The sequence below is a fragment of the Anguilla rostrata genome, chromosome 11, assembly GCF_018555375.3.
Source record: "Anguilla rostrata isolate EN2019 chromosome 11, ASM1855537v3, whole genome shotgun sequence".
Classification (NCBI taxonomy): Eukaryota; Metazoa; Chordata; class Actinopteri; order Anguilliformes; family Anguillidae; genus Anguilla; species Anguilla rostrata.
Genome location: NC_057943.1, coordinates 2,338,970 through 2,354,317, shown reverse-complemented (window position 1 = coordinate 2,354,317; position 15,348 = coordinate 2,338,970). Strand labels below are relative to the sequence as shown.

Below are 15,348 nucleotides of genomic sequence, written 5' to 3'. Positions count from 1 at the left end.
TACTGTGCGAAGAAGAATAATGCAAAGAATAATGCAATGCTTACATGTTGAAACATGACCACTACATTACTGGCATTTCGCAGATGCTCTTATCCACAGCCACTTGTACACATTTTTTTTTTTTTTGATAGCATTTACTACATTGCATATATTTCTGAAGCAATGCAGGTTAAGTACCTTGCTCAAAGGTACAACGACAGTGTCCAACCTGGGAATACAACCTGTGACCGTTAGGTTGCAAGACCAACTCCTTACCCATAACATTGCCCTGGCCACAGCAGACTAAGAACTGTGATGCTCTGTGAAATACCCGAGCTACCCTGTTTGATATATCGTTCCAGTTAAGTTCTCCTTCGGGTGCCAGTATTTACAATGCGTTGATTACGGCTACACTGTCAAAGAAAAGGAAGAGTTTTCGTGAGTTAAATGTTTTAAATCCAGCAGTGGTGAAAAACATTCTTACATGTTCGCACTTGTGTTTACATTTAAGTAGGAGATGAACGAAAACATCTGGACTTCGGGGTACGCTGTACAACAAGCATTTTTAAATTATTCAGGAGTCTGCGTTTGCTCGCACCCCGTCGCTGTCCATGAGTCATGCCTTTGCAAAGAAAATGCGTTAATGAGGGAACGTTTGCAAAAAGTTACAGCTCCTACGACGAAGAAACACCCAAAATGTTGATCTGTTCATATGCGCTGCATCTATTGTGAATAATGCTACATCTGCCTTTTAACAGATAAACTCTGACAGGCCTACAGCTGATGTCACGTTTCGTCTACTCGGGGTAACTCGTAAATGGTTTTACCATTTATTAGGTTATATTAGGTTGAGTCACAGAAAACATATGTTTTCTCACAACTGGCCTGGGGACTGATTTTTGCCATGGAAGTAGACGACAGAGGAAACTAGATACATAGAACTCGTAACGGAAGGGATGGAACCAGCACAAAATGAACTCTCAACCTTAACAGTAATATTAGAGGAACATTAATGATTTTACATGAGGAGTATTTAGGTATTTTTGGTGTATTGGTTCGTTTGGCCCTCCTGCCCTAAACCATAATTAAAAAACCTTGTGACTTTTTCAGATTTTATTTTTAACAAATAGAACATGTCTTCACTTAGGCAAGTAGATCAACGGCTGAATTAAGTTACTACAAATTGTTTACTGTACCATCTTGAACCTATATTGGTCTCCAGCACCAAACAATACCAATTTGGAGACGGGGGATGGAAGTACAATTTGTATAATTTCATTAATATATATATTTTTTTTTTTTTTTTTTTTTAATTAAAAAAAAAAAATTATTTAATAAAACGCCGGCCAACCAGCTCTCACCAACTGGCAACGGGGACGTTAAAACCTAATCCACAGGGCCATTTGATTTCTCTCCAAACCACGTTTTCTCAATCGTTACAAACCTCTTGAGCATGCGCCGTGTGGATTGTGTCCCGGTTACGTAACATTGCGATACACGTGAGAGGATTTCGAGAAACATTTCATTTTGCAGAATGTAAATGAACACGCCCCCTGACCACTCATGTGCAACCCTGGAGTTGCGGTCAGCCAATCGGTGGTATAGGGGCGTGGTTCAGAATGCCTGCACTCACGTTGCACATCGTGTCGTGAAAGCGCTGTGCCTGCGAGAGGTTAATGTTCATTAGCTAAGGTTACTTGGATAGCCAACAGAAACTGGGCTAACTTTCAAATACAGGAATATTGTACTTTATGTACAGTTTAAAGGCCGTCCCTGTGTAATAACACACTGGATTGTGGATATAATAAACGATCGCGGACGCTGAATCGTCAAGGGAGTGGTACGTATTGTAGTTAGCTATAGGTACCATTAATGTTTGCTGCATAGCTGGTTGATATTCGAAATGCAAAAACGTATTTAAAGGGCTTTCGCAAGTAGACCAAATACGTGCTGGGTTGATACCGAAATTAGCTGCATGAAATTCGAGTTACGACATGCGCTATTTTAATTTCCAGTTCGCTCTATTATGTTTGCCAGCAGGCTAGCAATGTGCTGAAGCTACGTCCACTGGTTCATCTGTGTGGGCAAGTCAGCAAGCCTGGAGTTTGCTAATAATGTCCCTAAAATCTTCCGTAGCGGGGGTGCTAGCGTCTATTGTTAATCTTTCATATCTGCATATCTTTCATATTGTTACAAACTCCCCTGCTTGTCAGTAACACTGTTTGATTTAAGTGACGCTTTCACCCGTAACGTTACTGTTAAATCCAGCATGCAACGTTAGCCATTGAAACTGGCCAGACTCTGGCAATGAACTCTATTGAGGTGAATTCCCCATTTAAAAGTAGTTTTCGTGACGAAAGTAACCACATACTTAACTTGTGATAAGTATGTTGATATTTTCTTAAAATATAGTTACTTGACCGTGCCTAGTTGGTTACTATGTATTACTTACTGGTTTACTTTTAACTCGGTAGTGGAAGGGAATATTATATTTATCATACATTTCAGAAAAAAACGTATGTCAAGTTACTGCTCGGTAATATTATGTGTTTAGTGCTAGTTGTAGAAAAATCACTTCAGCGTCAGCTAACTAGCGGCTTTGAGTTTATCAGGAAGTTGTTGGCGCACAGAGCTATTTCGGGGAAGAAGTTGTGGTTAACGTGCCCTAGGTACATTGTGTTCTTTTCACTTCGCTCTCTGTTGCGCAACATTAACTGCATCTGACGGCGGCGCGCAACAACGCTAAAGTAAAGGTTGTTTTAAGAACAGTTTAGGTAAACATTCCCAACTTATGAGTCTACCCTTGAAGTTACAGCTCTGTTCTGATTTCTTGTCCGAAGATGCATCTGGCATCATCTGAAAGTTATTTCACTTTAGTAACCTTATACAATTTAGTAACCTTATACGTTGGCACATTTATTTGAACTAAGACTGACTCCGTGCCAGTGTACTACTAATAAATAAAAGCTTATGAATAATGAAACGATGCTCTTTTTAGACTGCGGGTGCTCATTGCGCATGCTCAAACACTGAAGTCGCTGTTTTGAAAATGTAAAAATAGTTCCACGCGACATTGAGGACAGCGTGGCTGCAGCCCCCCGGCGTGACGTATTCACTTATCCATTTTGGGCTAGACGGCGGTGGGGGCCTCATCAGCCCATTAGGGGTGGGGCCTCAATGAGCTGTAAGTTGCTGATCTGTCTGAATTGATCAAAAATACTTTCGTGCTGTTTGAATCAGTCGAAAATAAGTCGTTATTTTGCTGAAGGCTCAGCTCTCCTCATTCCTGTTTGATACACCCTGTGGTTGGAATCAGAGTGCTCCGATGCCATCTGTAACCCGACCCTGCAGGGCCCAGTATAATTGGCCATAATGTCATTTCACTCATGGGGGGGGGTTCGGGGTTGGTTCAGTTGGCAGGATATGGTTGCTTAATTTTGGGGAGGGTGGTACTCCTCAGTGCTGTTTGGGGTGAGTCCCCACCGCCTTTGCTGTGAAGTGCATTCTGATCGTGAGATGTAAGTCCAGTCAATTATCAGTGAATCTTCATTTGCTGTAGCAGTGCAGCCAGTGGACGTCGGAGAGTACATATAAGCAGTTGCTCACGGCATCATTTTAAAAAGGTCCACCGGCAGGGGTACTGAAATCTGCAGCCAGTAGTGCTGCTTGTTCTCCTTTCTACCAGACAGGTCATTGATCAATTAATGCCACTGATTGGCCAGAGATTTAAGTCACCTGGTGTCCCGGGTTTAATTAGATCAGTCTCTGATTAGAGGATGGGGGGGGGGGGGGTGAAAACCAGCAGCACTACCGGCCTCGAGGGCCCGATGACCTTTTGTGACTATATGTTTTTGAAACGGTGTTCAAATGGGAACATTGAGTAAACATATCCTCAGAATCACTGCTACCCTTGATGTTGGTTTTTCCATGTTCCAGTATCGACCTCTCAATTAAGGGGTGGAAATTGCCCTTTTAAATTCGAGCGAGCCTGTCACGGAGCAGAACGGCTGTCAGTGTAGCCCGTTGCTTAGGGAGCGTGCTGCTCCCAACGCTGTGGGTTGAGTTCCCAGGTTGGGCCGTGGTGCTTCACCTTGAGCAAGGTGCTGGAGCTCAAACGCTTCTGTGAATATCCAGCTGTGAAAAGTGAACGCTGTAATCTGTGTGAGACGTTATGAATGGGAGTGTCTCGTTGTTAGTGTGAGGACAGGGACAGAGGCTGCCCTGCGTCTCCCCCTCTTCGCTCACCTTGGCGGTGGGCCTCCCCCCCGTCCTCCTCTGGTCCCCGGCAGAGGAACGCTCTCTGAGCGATTTAAAGGGTTTTGAAAAAGAGCAGCGCTCCCTGGCACCTGTCCCAGGAGCTGCGGGGGAAAAAAAGGACTGAATGTGCTCGTGATGTGGGCGTGGATCTCTCTCGCTGAGAGTCCGGCCAAAAAAAAAAAAAAAAAACAATCTGGCTGCCTCTGTGATGGAGTTTAGGGGAATTTTTTTTTTGTTCTTTTTTTCCTTATCTGAACTCTCCCTGGTTTCCTCCGCCTCTTGCCGGACCAGCGGGCCCCGGTCTCTGTCTTTTATGTGGCCTTTCCGTGTGAATCGCCGGTCTTCTCTTATATGTATCTGCCGTGTGTACTGTTGCATAATCTTTGTCCTTTTGTTTTACACTCAGCTGGAGCGTCTGGCACGTAGCCAGCATTTTTGTTATGTACTTTTTAAAGTACAGTACATCACAGTACATACAGTCCCTGAGAGATTTGCAGTCTGTACACTTCCTCTGTGTGGTTTGTCCTTTCCCTGCTCTGTCTGAAATCAGTTAAGTACACAAATAATAATAATAAATTAAATATATGTAGCGCCTTTTTTTTTTTTCAGAGCCCAATAATAAAAAAGTTAAAAGGGTTAAAAACAGCAAGTACAGCAAATACTGATACACGGGACAGTAATACAGAACAGGAGGGAGTGCAAGACCGTGTGAACACGCACCGCTAACGTACGAATCGCGGCGATAGCACACCGCTGTACGCTGCTGTACTCATGGCAACGGACGTGGCGTTCGTGTGACAGACAGCTGGGAGAATAATCCCGGTTCAGTGTCTCCCTCAGCAGGGCCACAGTGCTAAACCTCTCCTGGCGTGTGAGGACCGGAGACGTGCGGTCCGGTCCTAAAGCCCTCCAGTGCGCTGGGACCGCGCGGCGTGTGGCGCGGTGACTGAGTCCGGTGTGAGGGCGCGCGTGTGAGGGATTAACAGGGCGCACTGTCCGCTCCCCGTGGAAGAAATAAAGCGGAGATGTTGTTTGCTGTCTTGGGTCTGGGTTCCAGAAGCGTCCTGAGTGTGTGGGCTGCGGACGCCTCTCTGTAGGTGTCAGTCTGTCTTTAGCCCTTTGTAAAGCCGTAGAGGGAGAACCAGCGCGAGGCCGACTTCTGTGGTTCAGACAGATTACATGTGCCTATATATCCTATAAGCATCTGTGTGAATTCCCCTGGGTCTACATGTTCTGCAGAAACGTGGTGCGTATTGTGTTCAGTTCAGCAGTCATTCGGCGTTGAACTGTTGGCTCAGGAGAGTGAGGACTGGTCGCGGTCCAAAATATGGGTCATTTGGACCGCTTTCGCGTGGAATCGTTTGGCTCGTTGTTTGTATTTTATGATTAATTAATACCGCTGGATGTAAACGTAGCGAAGCTGAGCTAAGTCGCTAGCTCGTCAGTGCAGCAGCGGTGTTTTCTGGGGGATTTCGGCTTGTTGGCCTGCTGTCTCTCACACCAGTCCCTGAACGCCTGTCCCTCTCCGCTCTTTCAGCGCGGAAAACCATTTTTCGGTGAGCGTGCCCCCGTCAAATAGAAAAGGACCCCGAATCCCAAAAACCCGGATTACAATACGCGGGTCGTTTTCTCATTAGAGGGGTCCCTGTTCTACCCCGGGAGAAAGCGCTGTGTAGAGAGGTGAGCCTCGGGTCTGTGTTCCACGGGGTCAGAGTACCGATTGAAACCTGCTTCACGATGTTTCATTTCTCAACTGTCGCTATGAAGCGATTTTCAAGCGTCTCCAGAAACGGGCAGTAAGGCTAGCAGTGCCTGGTCCTTCTGCGGGCACCTCGTTCTCTCTCTTGTGAACGACTCCCGGTGGGGAATATGTAGACCGTGGTCTGCGTGACCCTCTTTCTGAGGCTGGAGTGCTTTGAAATATTAGCAGGTGACAATCGGTGCAAACGCACGAGTCTGTTTTTAGCACCTGGAAAGGTCAGGTCCCACGGCTGATCAGCAGGGGGATAGGAAGTGCTGTAATACACAAATTTATTATAATGGCAGGATGAAAATAAGCATTGCGCCCTCCTTTCTGAAGCATTAAGCTGACCTCATTTTGGGGTTTTGAATATTCACTGCCCCGTGGAGTCACAGCTGTAAATATAGCAGGCCAGCGTGGGGCATGGAATGGGTGGCTACCTGGTGAGTGGATGTGCATGCTGGTTGGTCATTTTGGGTGGGGGGGGGGTGTGGCATAGCACTGTCGTGCAGTGGGTTGCAGCAAGAAGGTCCTGGGTCCGAAATCCTGGCTGGGCTCTCCTGTGTGGAGTCTGCCTGTTCCTGTGTGGGTTTCCTCCGGGTTCTGTTGTGGGTGTCTGCGTGGGTTTCCTCCGGGTATTTCACTCTTTCTGAAAACGGTGTACACACACACACTCACACACACACATACACACACACACTCACCTGTGTGTGGAGAGCACCGCGGCTACCTGTGCAGGTGAGGGCGTTGATCCTTCCCAGGGGTCCTCTGCTCTCCAGCTGCTGCGGTCGCTAGGAGAGAGGGCTGCGGTCGCTAGGAGAGCGGGCTGCGGTCGCTAGGAGAGCGGGCTGCGGTCGCTAGGAGAGCGATGCTGCGGTCGCTAGGAGAGCGATGCTGCGGTCGCTAGGAGAGCGGGCTGCGGTCGCTAGGAGAGAGGGCTGCGGTCGCTAGGAGAGCGGTTCTGCGGTCGCTAGGAGAGCGGGCTGCGGTCGCTAGGAGAGCGGGCTGCGGTCGCTAGGAGAGCGGTTCTGCGGTCGCTAGGAGAGCGGGCTGCGGTCGCTAGGAGAGCGGGCTGCGGTCGCTAGGAGAGCGGGCTGCGGTCGCTAGGAGAGCGGGCTGCGGTCGCTAGGAGAGCGATGCTGCGGTCGCTAGGAGAGCGGGCTGCGGTCGCTAGGAGAGCGGGCTGCGGTCGCTAGGAGAGCGGGCTGCTGTAGTTAGCAGCCTGTAGCCATTAGGAGAGTGGGATGCTATCATTAGCGCGGCCGCTGCCGTTAGCGGGCTGCTACTGTTAGCGGGTGGCTGTTGTTAGCGGGCAGCTGCAGTTAGCAGAGCGGGTTGTTCTTAGCGCGCTGTTCGTAGCTGCTCAGCCCTCTTTGGGCTGCTGCAGACGTGCTGGCGGGTGACGGTGAGGGCAGCTGGGATGCTAACTGCCCCTACGCTGTTCTCCATGGGGAACAGTTCAGCTGAGCTTTTAAAACAGATGAGCACAGGGCTGGCAGCTATGAAGTTATCAGCTTGGTTCCCGGGTGGAGGGAACGACTGTCGTACTCTTGAGTGAGGTACTTAACCGGAATCGCTTCAGTGAACCTCCAGCTGTATAAATGGAGCGTGTGTAAAGAGTGTAAGCAGTGTGTGTGTTCGCTGAAAGGCTGAAGTGTAAAATGTGCATAAAGGCTGTTGCTGTTGGTAGCATTAGTGCAGCGTCTCTGCCCATCTGGCTCCGTTGTTTATTAAACTCCTCTGTCATTGGGTGGAGAAACGGATCATGTGATCGCAGACCGTTCTTGCATGCTACCTTTCCGTGAGCGTAAGCCGCAGCGCGCCATTGGCTCTCTGTGCTTTGAACCTTTTCTGTGACCCGTTTGCGAGAAGGAGGCCGCAAAAGGAACCCTAACCCTAACCCTAACCCCCCCCCCCCCACGTGTGACAGGCGGGAAGGACTGCTCATTCTGATGGGGAAGTACGTGCGGTTGTGGTGACTGTGTTTGCACACTCAGCGTGAGAACTCGGTGTCCTGAGGTGAGGTTGTCGTAGTCTTGCGCTGGTGTCTCTGGGTTTCGTTCTCCCCCTCTGATCGATTGTGCTCGCGCCTCAGTTCTGGTGCTGCGGTGACATATTTATCGCCTTCAGTAATGTTCGCTAAGTTGAAACTGTGTGTGTCTGCCGCCACTTTTAAATGAACTTTACCTGTCTTTGCATTATAATAAAAAACGAGTAGGAGATTAGCTTTCAGTTCAGAAACTGTTGGCTCACATTCAGAAGTCCACCCCCCCTTTCCTACGATGGGCCATGCTCAAAGTGCAGGCCTTGGGGTTTCTACAGGGGGGTCCATGAAGGTTCGGTAGGGAGTCTGTGGCCGGACGTTATATGCAGTGTATGTAATCTGTAAGGTGTGGAGACTCCTCTCCTGGCGGGAGTATACTGGCCGAGTTTTTTCTCCCATGGCTGACTTTGTCAGAGCCGCTGTGTGTGTTGTGTTGGTCCAAACGCCTTTCTGACGCCATCATGCACACGCCTGTGATGTTTCCTGTATCGGCTGAGGACTGGAGCCTGCTCTACAGCTGCAGCCAGGCTCTGCTGGCACAGTGGAGCCAGTCTCTGTGGGCACAGTTCTGCCAGTCTCTGTGGGCACAGTTCTGCCAGTCTCTGTGGGCACAGATAGAGCCAGTCTCTGTTGGCACAGCTGCAGCCAGTCTCTGTTGGCACAGTGCTGCCAGTCTATGTTGGCACAGCTGCAGTCAGTCTCTGTTGGCACAGTGCTGCCAGTCTATGTTGGCACAGCTACAGCTAGTCTCTGTTGGCACTGTGTGTTGGTGTACTGTTTTCCTGCCGGCTTCAGGGCTTGTGGAGTCCAGCTGCTCTTGGCAGGCGCTTGGGATAAAAGGCTGTGTGCTCTTCTTCAGTGCTCCGTTCCAGTTCCAGAGGGCTGGCTGTGAACCAGTCAGTCATTTGCATTCCAGTGTTTTTCTTTCTCAAAAGACAGTAAGGGCAGCACTGTGGATGTTACCATGTGTATTGTCTGATTTTTAACTAAGGATAACTAAGCTGTAGCACATTAGCACATCGAGTTGTTGTTATTGTCAGTGTGAAGGCTGATTTATACTTTGTCACAAGTGTCACTCGACAAAAATGAGTGTCGCACGACGTTTGCCATTTAAACTTCAGCGAAGACTTGCAGGGAGGGTTCTGCTGCCTCTCTGGTGACAGGGAAATTTTAAATCTGCTTGGCTAACTTTTCAAAAACGAACCGTACAGATGAGGCTACTTACTGATTTCTTCCCATAGGTTTTCCTCTGTCCCCTCCATGTTTATCACCCACCCATCCATCCATTATCTATACCGGCACCATTCTCTCTCCATTCATCAGCACCAGTCAAAACCGAAATACTGAAGTGGAGCAAAAAATATATATCGGTGACAAATTTTGGAGTTCCCGCTGGCTCTTTAATCGTACTGTGTGAGGAAGTGTGACTATTAAATTCTAAAGTGCAGGACATTTTTAACTTTTTTAAAGTTAAAAATAAGAATATAATTAATTGTGGGCAGACATTGGTAAAAGATTTCCTTCTTGGTTACCTTCTTACCAGCACCTTGAAATGAAAAGTCTGTCTCTAGATCTCTTCTCACAGGATCAAAGCAAGATGTTAAAAAACAAGGTAATTAAAAAAAAAACTGTTTTTCCCCTCTTGCAGGTCTCTGAAGCTCAGTGACTGACAGACGACGAACCGCCAGCCTGTGACGCTGACGGGACGAGCTAGCGGCTCACGCTAACCCGCTCAGACCCGTGCGCTGAAGCCGGACCTCCAGAGTTCCCGCTACCGCGTTTGACCTGCTGATCAGCTGGCGGTGCAGATGCCGAGCGGCGGAGGCTTCATCGAAGGAGAGGAAGAGGACGGCGAGGGAGACGAAGCGATGGAGTGTTCCTCGGTGCCAGGAGGAGGAGGAGGAGGAGGAGGAGGTCCCGAGCAGCTCCTGGCTGCGTTTGGGCCGGGGGTTAAAGGCGCGGTCGGGGGGAGTGAGGAGGTGGGACGGAGCGATGTGGGCGTGGCCAGCCACCATGATGGGACGGATTCTCCCTCCAATCACCGCTCTCAAAGTACGACTGGACTGGACAAGAGGTACACACACGGACATATACACACACATGCACACCCACATGCGTGCACACACACACACACAAACACACATACATACACACAATCACATACATGTGATTAATGGTTGATGTTGAGGATTTGTGATTTGTGATTAGTGATTGGTAGTGTTTAGTGACTGGTGTTCATTTGTGATTAGTGATTGGTAGTGATTAGTGTTGATTAGGGATTAGTGTTTGGTGTTGATTAGTGATTGGTAGTGATTAGTGTTGATTTGTGATTGGTAGTGATTAGTGTTTGGTGTTTGGTAAAAATACAACTAATTGTATTTTTATTTATTTTTATTTTTCCATAGATTGCGTTGTTGCCGTTCTCGTTGTTAGTGTTACTCAGTTTAACCATCAGGGTCCAAGTTGAACTATGCGGTTGTTCCCTGTACTTGGACCGGTACTTCTCTCTAGGGTTTTCGTCATACTTGTTCCTGGTTATGGTTATACACTTTGTTGTACGTCGCTCTGGATAAGAGCGTCTGCCAAATGCCTGTAATGTAATGTAATGTAATGTGTTGATTAGTGATTGGTGTTGATTAGTGATTGGTGTTGATTAGTGATTGGTGTTGATTAGTGATTGGTGTTGATTAGTGATTGGTAGTGATTAGTGATTGGTAGTGATTAGTGATTGGTAGTGATTAGTAATTGGTGTTGATTAGTAATTGGTGTTGATTAGTAATTGGTGTTGATTAGTGTTTGGTGTTGATTAGTGATTAGTGTTGATTTGTGATTGGTAGTGATTAGTGTTTGGTGTTTATTAGTAATTGGTAGTGATTAGTGTTTGGTGTTGATTAGTGATTGGTAGTGATTAGTGTTTGGTGTTGATTAGTAATTGGTAGTGATTAGTGTTTGGTGTTGATTAGTAATTGGTAGTGATTAGTGTTTGGTGTTGATTAGTGATTGGTAGTGATTAGTGTTTGGTGTTGATTAGTAATTGGTAGTGATTAGTGTTTGGTGTTGATTAGTGATTGGTAGTGATTAGTGTTTGGTGTTGATTAGTAATTGGTAGTGATCAGTGTTTGGTGTTGATTAGTGTTTGGTAGTGATTAGTGATTGGTAGTGATTAGTGTTTGGTGTTGATTAGTGATTGGTAGTGATTAGTGTTTGGTGTTGATTAGTAATTGGTAGTGATTAGTGTTTGGTGTTGATTAGTAATTGGTGTTCTGCCCTCCCCACAGGTCGGAGCTGCACGCTGATCCTGCCAGTAATCAAACGGAGAGCAGCGGAAGGTGAGTCTCGTCCCCGTCTCATCCTCGTCCTGTGATTGGCCCGTTTCGGTGGTGGGCTGGGTGCTAACCGGGCTCTCGTCCAATGAGCAGCGAGCATCCGGAGCAGGAGCGGGCCCAGTCACACAGCGAGATAATGAGGGCGATGAGGGAGATGAAGAGGAGGTTGCCGTCCGACAGGAAGGGTCACCGCAAGGCCCGGACCGTGGAGGCGCTGCGCTACGCACTCCGCTGCGTCAAACAAGTGCAAGGTACGCCCCCCAAATCACTCCCCAATTTATTATATCAGTCACGCACAGGGTACGCCCCTCAAATCACTCCCCAATTTATTACATCAGACAGGCACAGGGTACGCCCCCCAAAACACTCCCCAATTTATTACATCAGACACGCACAGGGTACGCCCCCCAAATCACTCCCCAATTTATTACATCAGACAGGCACAGGGTACGCACCCCCAAATCACTCCCCAATTTATTACATCAGACACGTACAGGGTACGCCCCCCAAAACTGCCCCAGCTTGTTAAGTTTTAATTTAAGTGTGTCCTGTTCCCCTGGTGGGCATGACATCATTGTGAAGCGGGATGTAGGCCTTGCGCTGTGCACCTTGATGGCAGATCTCATGTGTGTTCTCTGGCACCCCCTGCAGCCAGCAGCGAGTACCACAAGGTTCTGCTGGGCAGCTGGAAGGAGGAGCAGGGAGAGGTCAGCCCCACGGTCTGCACCCTGGAGGAGCTGGAGAGCGTCACCTCCGAGCACACCCTCAAAAACACGGTAATGACCCCCCTCAGAGAGCCTCACACCCTCAAAAACACAGCAAAGCCCCCCCCCCCCCGCCCACCTACAAAAACATGGTAATCCCCCCCCTTCCCCCATAGAGTGTCACCTTGGAGCATGGCCTCAAAAACACAGTAACTGATGTCCAGCCTCTCCCCCTGATGACTCCCGTCCTCTGTAAGCATGTGCAGATTGTGATTGACAGGGTCTGACCCCTCCCACCCGAATATTCCAGTGCTCAGTAAGCACATGCAGTTTGTGATTGACAGTGCCCGGCTCCTCCCCCCCGTTGACTCCCGTGCTCTGTAAGCACGTGCAGATTGTGATTGACAGTTCCCGGCTCCTCCCCCCTGATGACTCCCGTGCTCTGTCAGCACGTGCGGATTGTGATTGACAGTTCCCGGCTCCTCCCCCCTGATGACTCCCGTGCTCTGTCAGCACGTGCAGATTGTGATTGACAGTTCCCGGCTCCTCCCCCCTGATGACTCCCGTGCTCTGTCAGCACGTGCGGATTGTGATTGACAGTTCCCGGCTCCTCCCCCCCGATGATTCCCGTGCTCAGTAAGCACGTGCAGATTGCGATTGACAGTTCCCGGCTCCTCCCCCCTGATGACTCCCGTGCTCTTTCAGCACGTGCGGATTGTGATTGACAGTGCCCGGCTCCTCCCCCAGGGCATGTTCGCGGTGGTGTTCTCCCTGACCAGCGGCCGGGTGCTGTACGTCTCGGAGCAGGCTCCCAGCATCCTCGGCCTGCGGGGCAGCTTCCTGCGTGAGGCGCGTTTCGTGGAGCTCCTGTACCCCCAGGACGTCAACGTGTTCTACGCCCGCACCGCACAGCCCCACCTGCCCCCCTGGACCCTGGGCCCCGACAGGAGTAAGAGCCGCTCTGCGTCACACGTTATATTTACTTAGCAGACTTTTCCATCCAACACAACATACGAAAATGCATAATCAAGGTCAGTGGAACAACTGCAAAGCACAGGTTCCATAAGGTACAACACTCATTTTGTACAGCTATTCATAGCCATGAACACAAAGTCCAGTTCACACAGTGAACATTATTCTGAGCTAGCCTATGCTAAGTCAAACTAGGGGGCAGAACAAGATACAACATTAGGACAGTAATACAAAGTGTAATAAGTGCTGGAATGGGGGTACATGTAACATGAGTGTCATGAAAGGGGGGGATTTAAAGTGAAATGATTCACAGAGTGGTGGTAGTTAGTCCAGGTATAGTCTAAAGAGATGAGACTATACCTGACCACGGCGGAAGATGGGTAGTGAGGGAGAGGTTCGAAGAGGGGCGGGTCACACCCTTCAGCTGTACGATATGCGTGTGTGCTGCAGAACAGGAGGGGGTGGGGGGCACAGAGGCCCGGTCTGTTCCCCCATTTAATGCCGCCTGTTCTTATTTAATTACCTCCTTCATCTACATGTTGAATTTATTGATCATCTCAGGAATGACGGCTAATAACTGGTCTTGTGTAATCTAATCTATGAGTGAACGGCACTGGTGTGTAGTGCTGTTTAGCTCTCTTAGCTGGGGGGGGGGGGATGGGTAATTGAAAACCTGCATCCACACCGGCCCCCAGGAATGGAGCTGCCCCCCCCCCCGCCATGGCTCCACAGTATATGACACCCCCCCCATTTTAGACATGCTTGCTGGGTGTGTTAAGCGGTCCTGGGTTGGGGGTGGGGGGGTTTGATGATGTCATATGGGAAGCCCCGCCCTAACGCGTAGCGTCTTCGCTCTGTTCCAGAGGCCGACCTGTACGACTGCACCTGGGTCAAATCCTTCTTCTGCCGCCTCAGGTCAGTCCCGTCCCGCCCCCCCCCCGTCCCCCCCGTCCCCCCGTCCCCCCCCCGCCGTCTCCCATCCTGAACTCTGTACAGGTCTGCAGGTTCGTTCTGCAGGGGGTCAGACTCAGCACACGCCCACAGGCGGGACCTCTCAGTTTTTAACGGGCCTCGCTCTAAACTCTGCCTCCGAAGCGCTCCGATGCCCAGCACAGCGTAGGTTCACAGCGAGACCCCAGCATGGTAAACTGCTACATTCCGTTTAGTGGTCTGGAGAAAATCAGAAAGTGAAATTTATTTTAAAAAGACGTATTTTACTGCTCAATAGTATGGATTAAAATGAATAGCATTCCAGGGTTTTTGTTTTCCAGCTATGCTAACACTGAGATGCATGAGCATTTTTTTAGAAACTATTGCGTCAGATTTCAGTTCAGCTTCATCATGTCACACTGGCATGTATCACCGTGTAGCACTCAGATGCCAGTTCATAGTTTATCTACACATTCAGAGTTTTAAAAACAGCATGTTAATAACAACAGCTATTAAAAACTCTCAAGTTAACATGGCAACGGTCTGTGTAGAAATTGCTGTGTCTGTTTGTACATTGAGTAATCATCAGAGCAGCAGTGAGGCATAGCTTTTCAGGAATTCGCAAAAGAGATTGCAGGTTCAATTCCAGGGTGCAGAAAAGCTGCTGTGCCCCCCCCCCCCTCCCCGATCCATGGACTTAAGCTGGATTTCTTCTGTAAGTAGTTGTATAAATATTTATACTAGTGCTCTGAATACATAAGATTGTTGCGGTGCTGGACTGAGAAATGTCACACGATTGATTAAGAGAAAGTCTTCTTCACAATGATGAAGTGCATTGTAAATGAATTCTTTTGTGTTGAAAAACGGATGTGTGGCATAACCGGATGAGTCTTGTATGTGACAGTCTTATTGAGATACAAACTCGGGGGATTTTCGCTTGGCCGTGGGAGGAGGTGTCTTTAGACCTGCTGGCTTGGATTGTGCAAAGCATGCAGGCCGTCTCTGTGTGTGAATCACAGGTGAGTCCTCCAGGTGAGAACACACTTTAAGAGTCGCTCAGCTCTGCTGTGGAAAGAGGTCTTCCGATCACGCTCCTCCACCTTTTCAGAAAAGACCGACAGGGTTTGTCTTTTTGGGACATAACCGTAGGCCTGCTTCAGACGGGCTGTGTCCCGTGAGTGGGATGGATTTATTTTGGGAGAGGCGTGCTCAGGAGTGGCCTCGTTCCCTTTTTATTGCAAGTTCCTGAAAGGTGAGCCAGACTGGCACTGTGGAACAGACTATGACACGACCGGCCATGTTCACTGGTCAGGACGCTAACGCTAACGCGGGGAGGCAGCCAGGCACTGTCCTGCTCTTTTTCTCTGAACAAAAGCACATTTCACAAGTTGTTGT

The 15,348-nt window shown here is 48.8% G+C and overlaps 1 protein-coding gene across 1 annotated transcript in view; it reads left to right on the top strand.

Annotated features, from left to right (window-relative positions):
* Window positions 1-1,597: 1,597 nt before the first annotated feature.
* Window positions 1,598-15,348, top strand: part of LOC135235042 (period circadian protein homolog 3-like) — a 26,880-nt gene continuing 13,129 nt past the window's right edge. Inside the window, exons 1-7 of the mRNA XM_064300241.1 lie at window positions 1,598-1,819; window positions 9,670-10,095; window positions 11,300-11,350; window positions 11,441-11,598; window positions 11,999-12,123; window positions 12,799-13,000; window positions 13,887-13,938. Coding sequence (XP_064156311.1) covers window positions 9,830-10,095; window positions 11,300-11,350; window positions 11,441-11,598; window positions 11,999-12,123; window positions 12,799-13,000; window positions 13,887-13,938 — 854 coding nt within the window. The 5' untranslated portion in view covers window positions 1,598-1,819; window positions 9,670-9,829. The remainder of the gene's footprint in view (window positions 1,820-9,669; window positions 10,096-11,299; window positions 11,351-11,440; window positions 11,599-11,998; window positions 12,124-12,798; window positions 13,001-13,886; window positions 13,939-15,348) is intronic.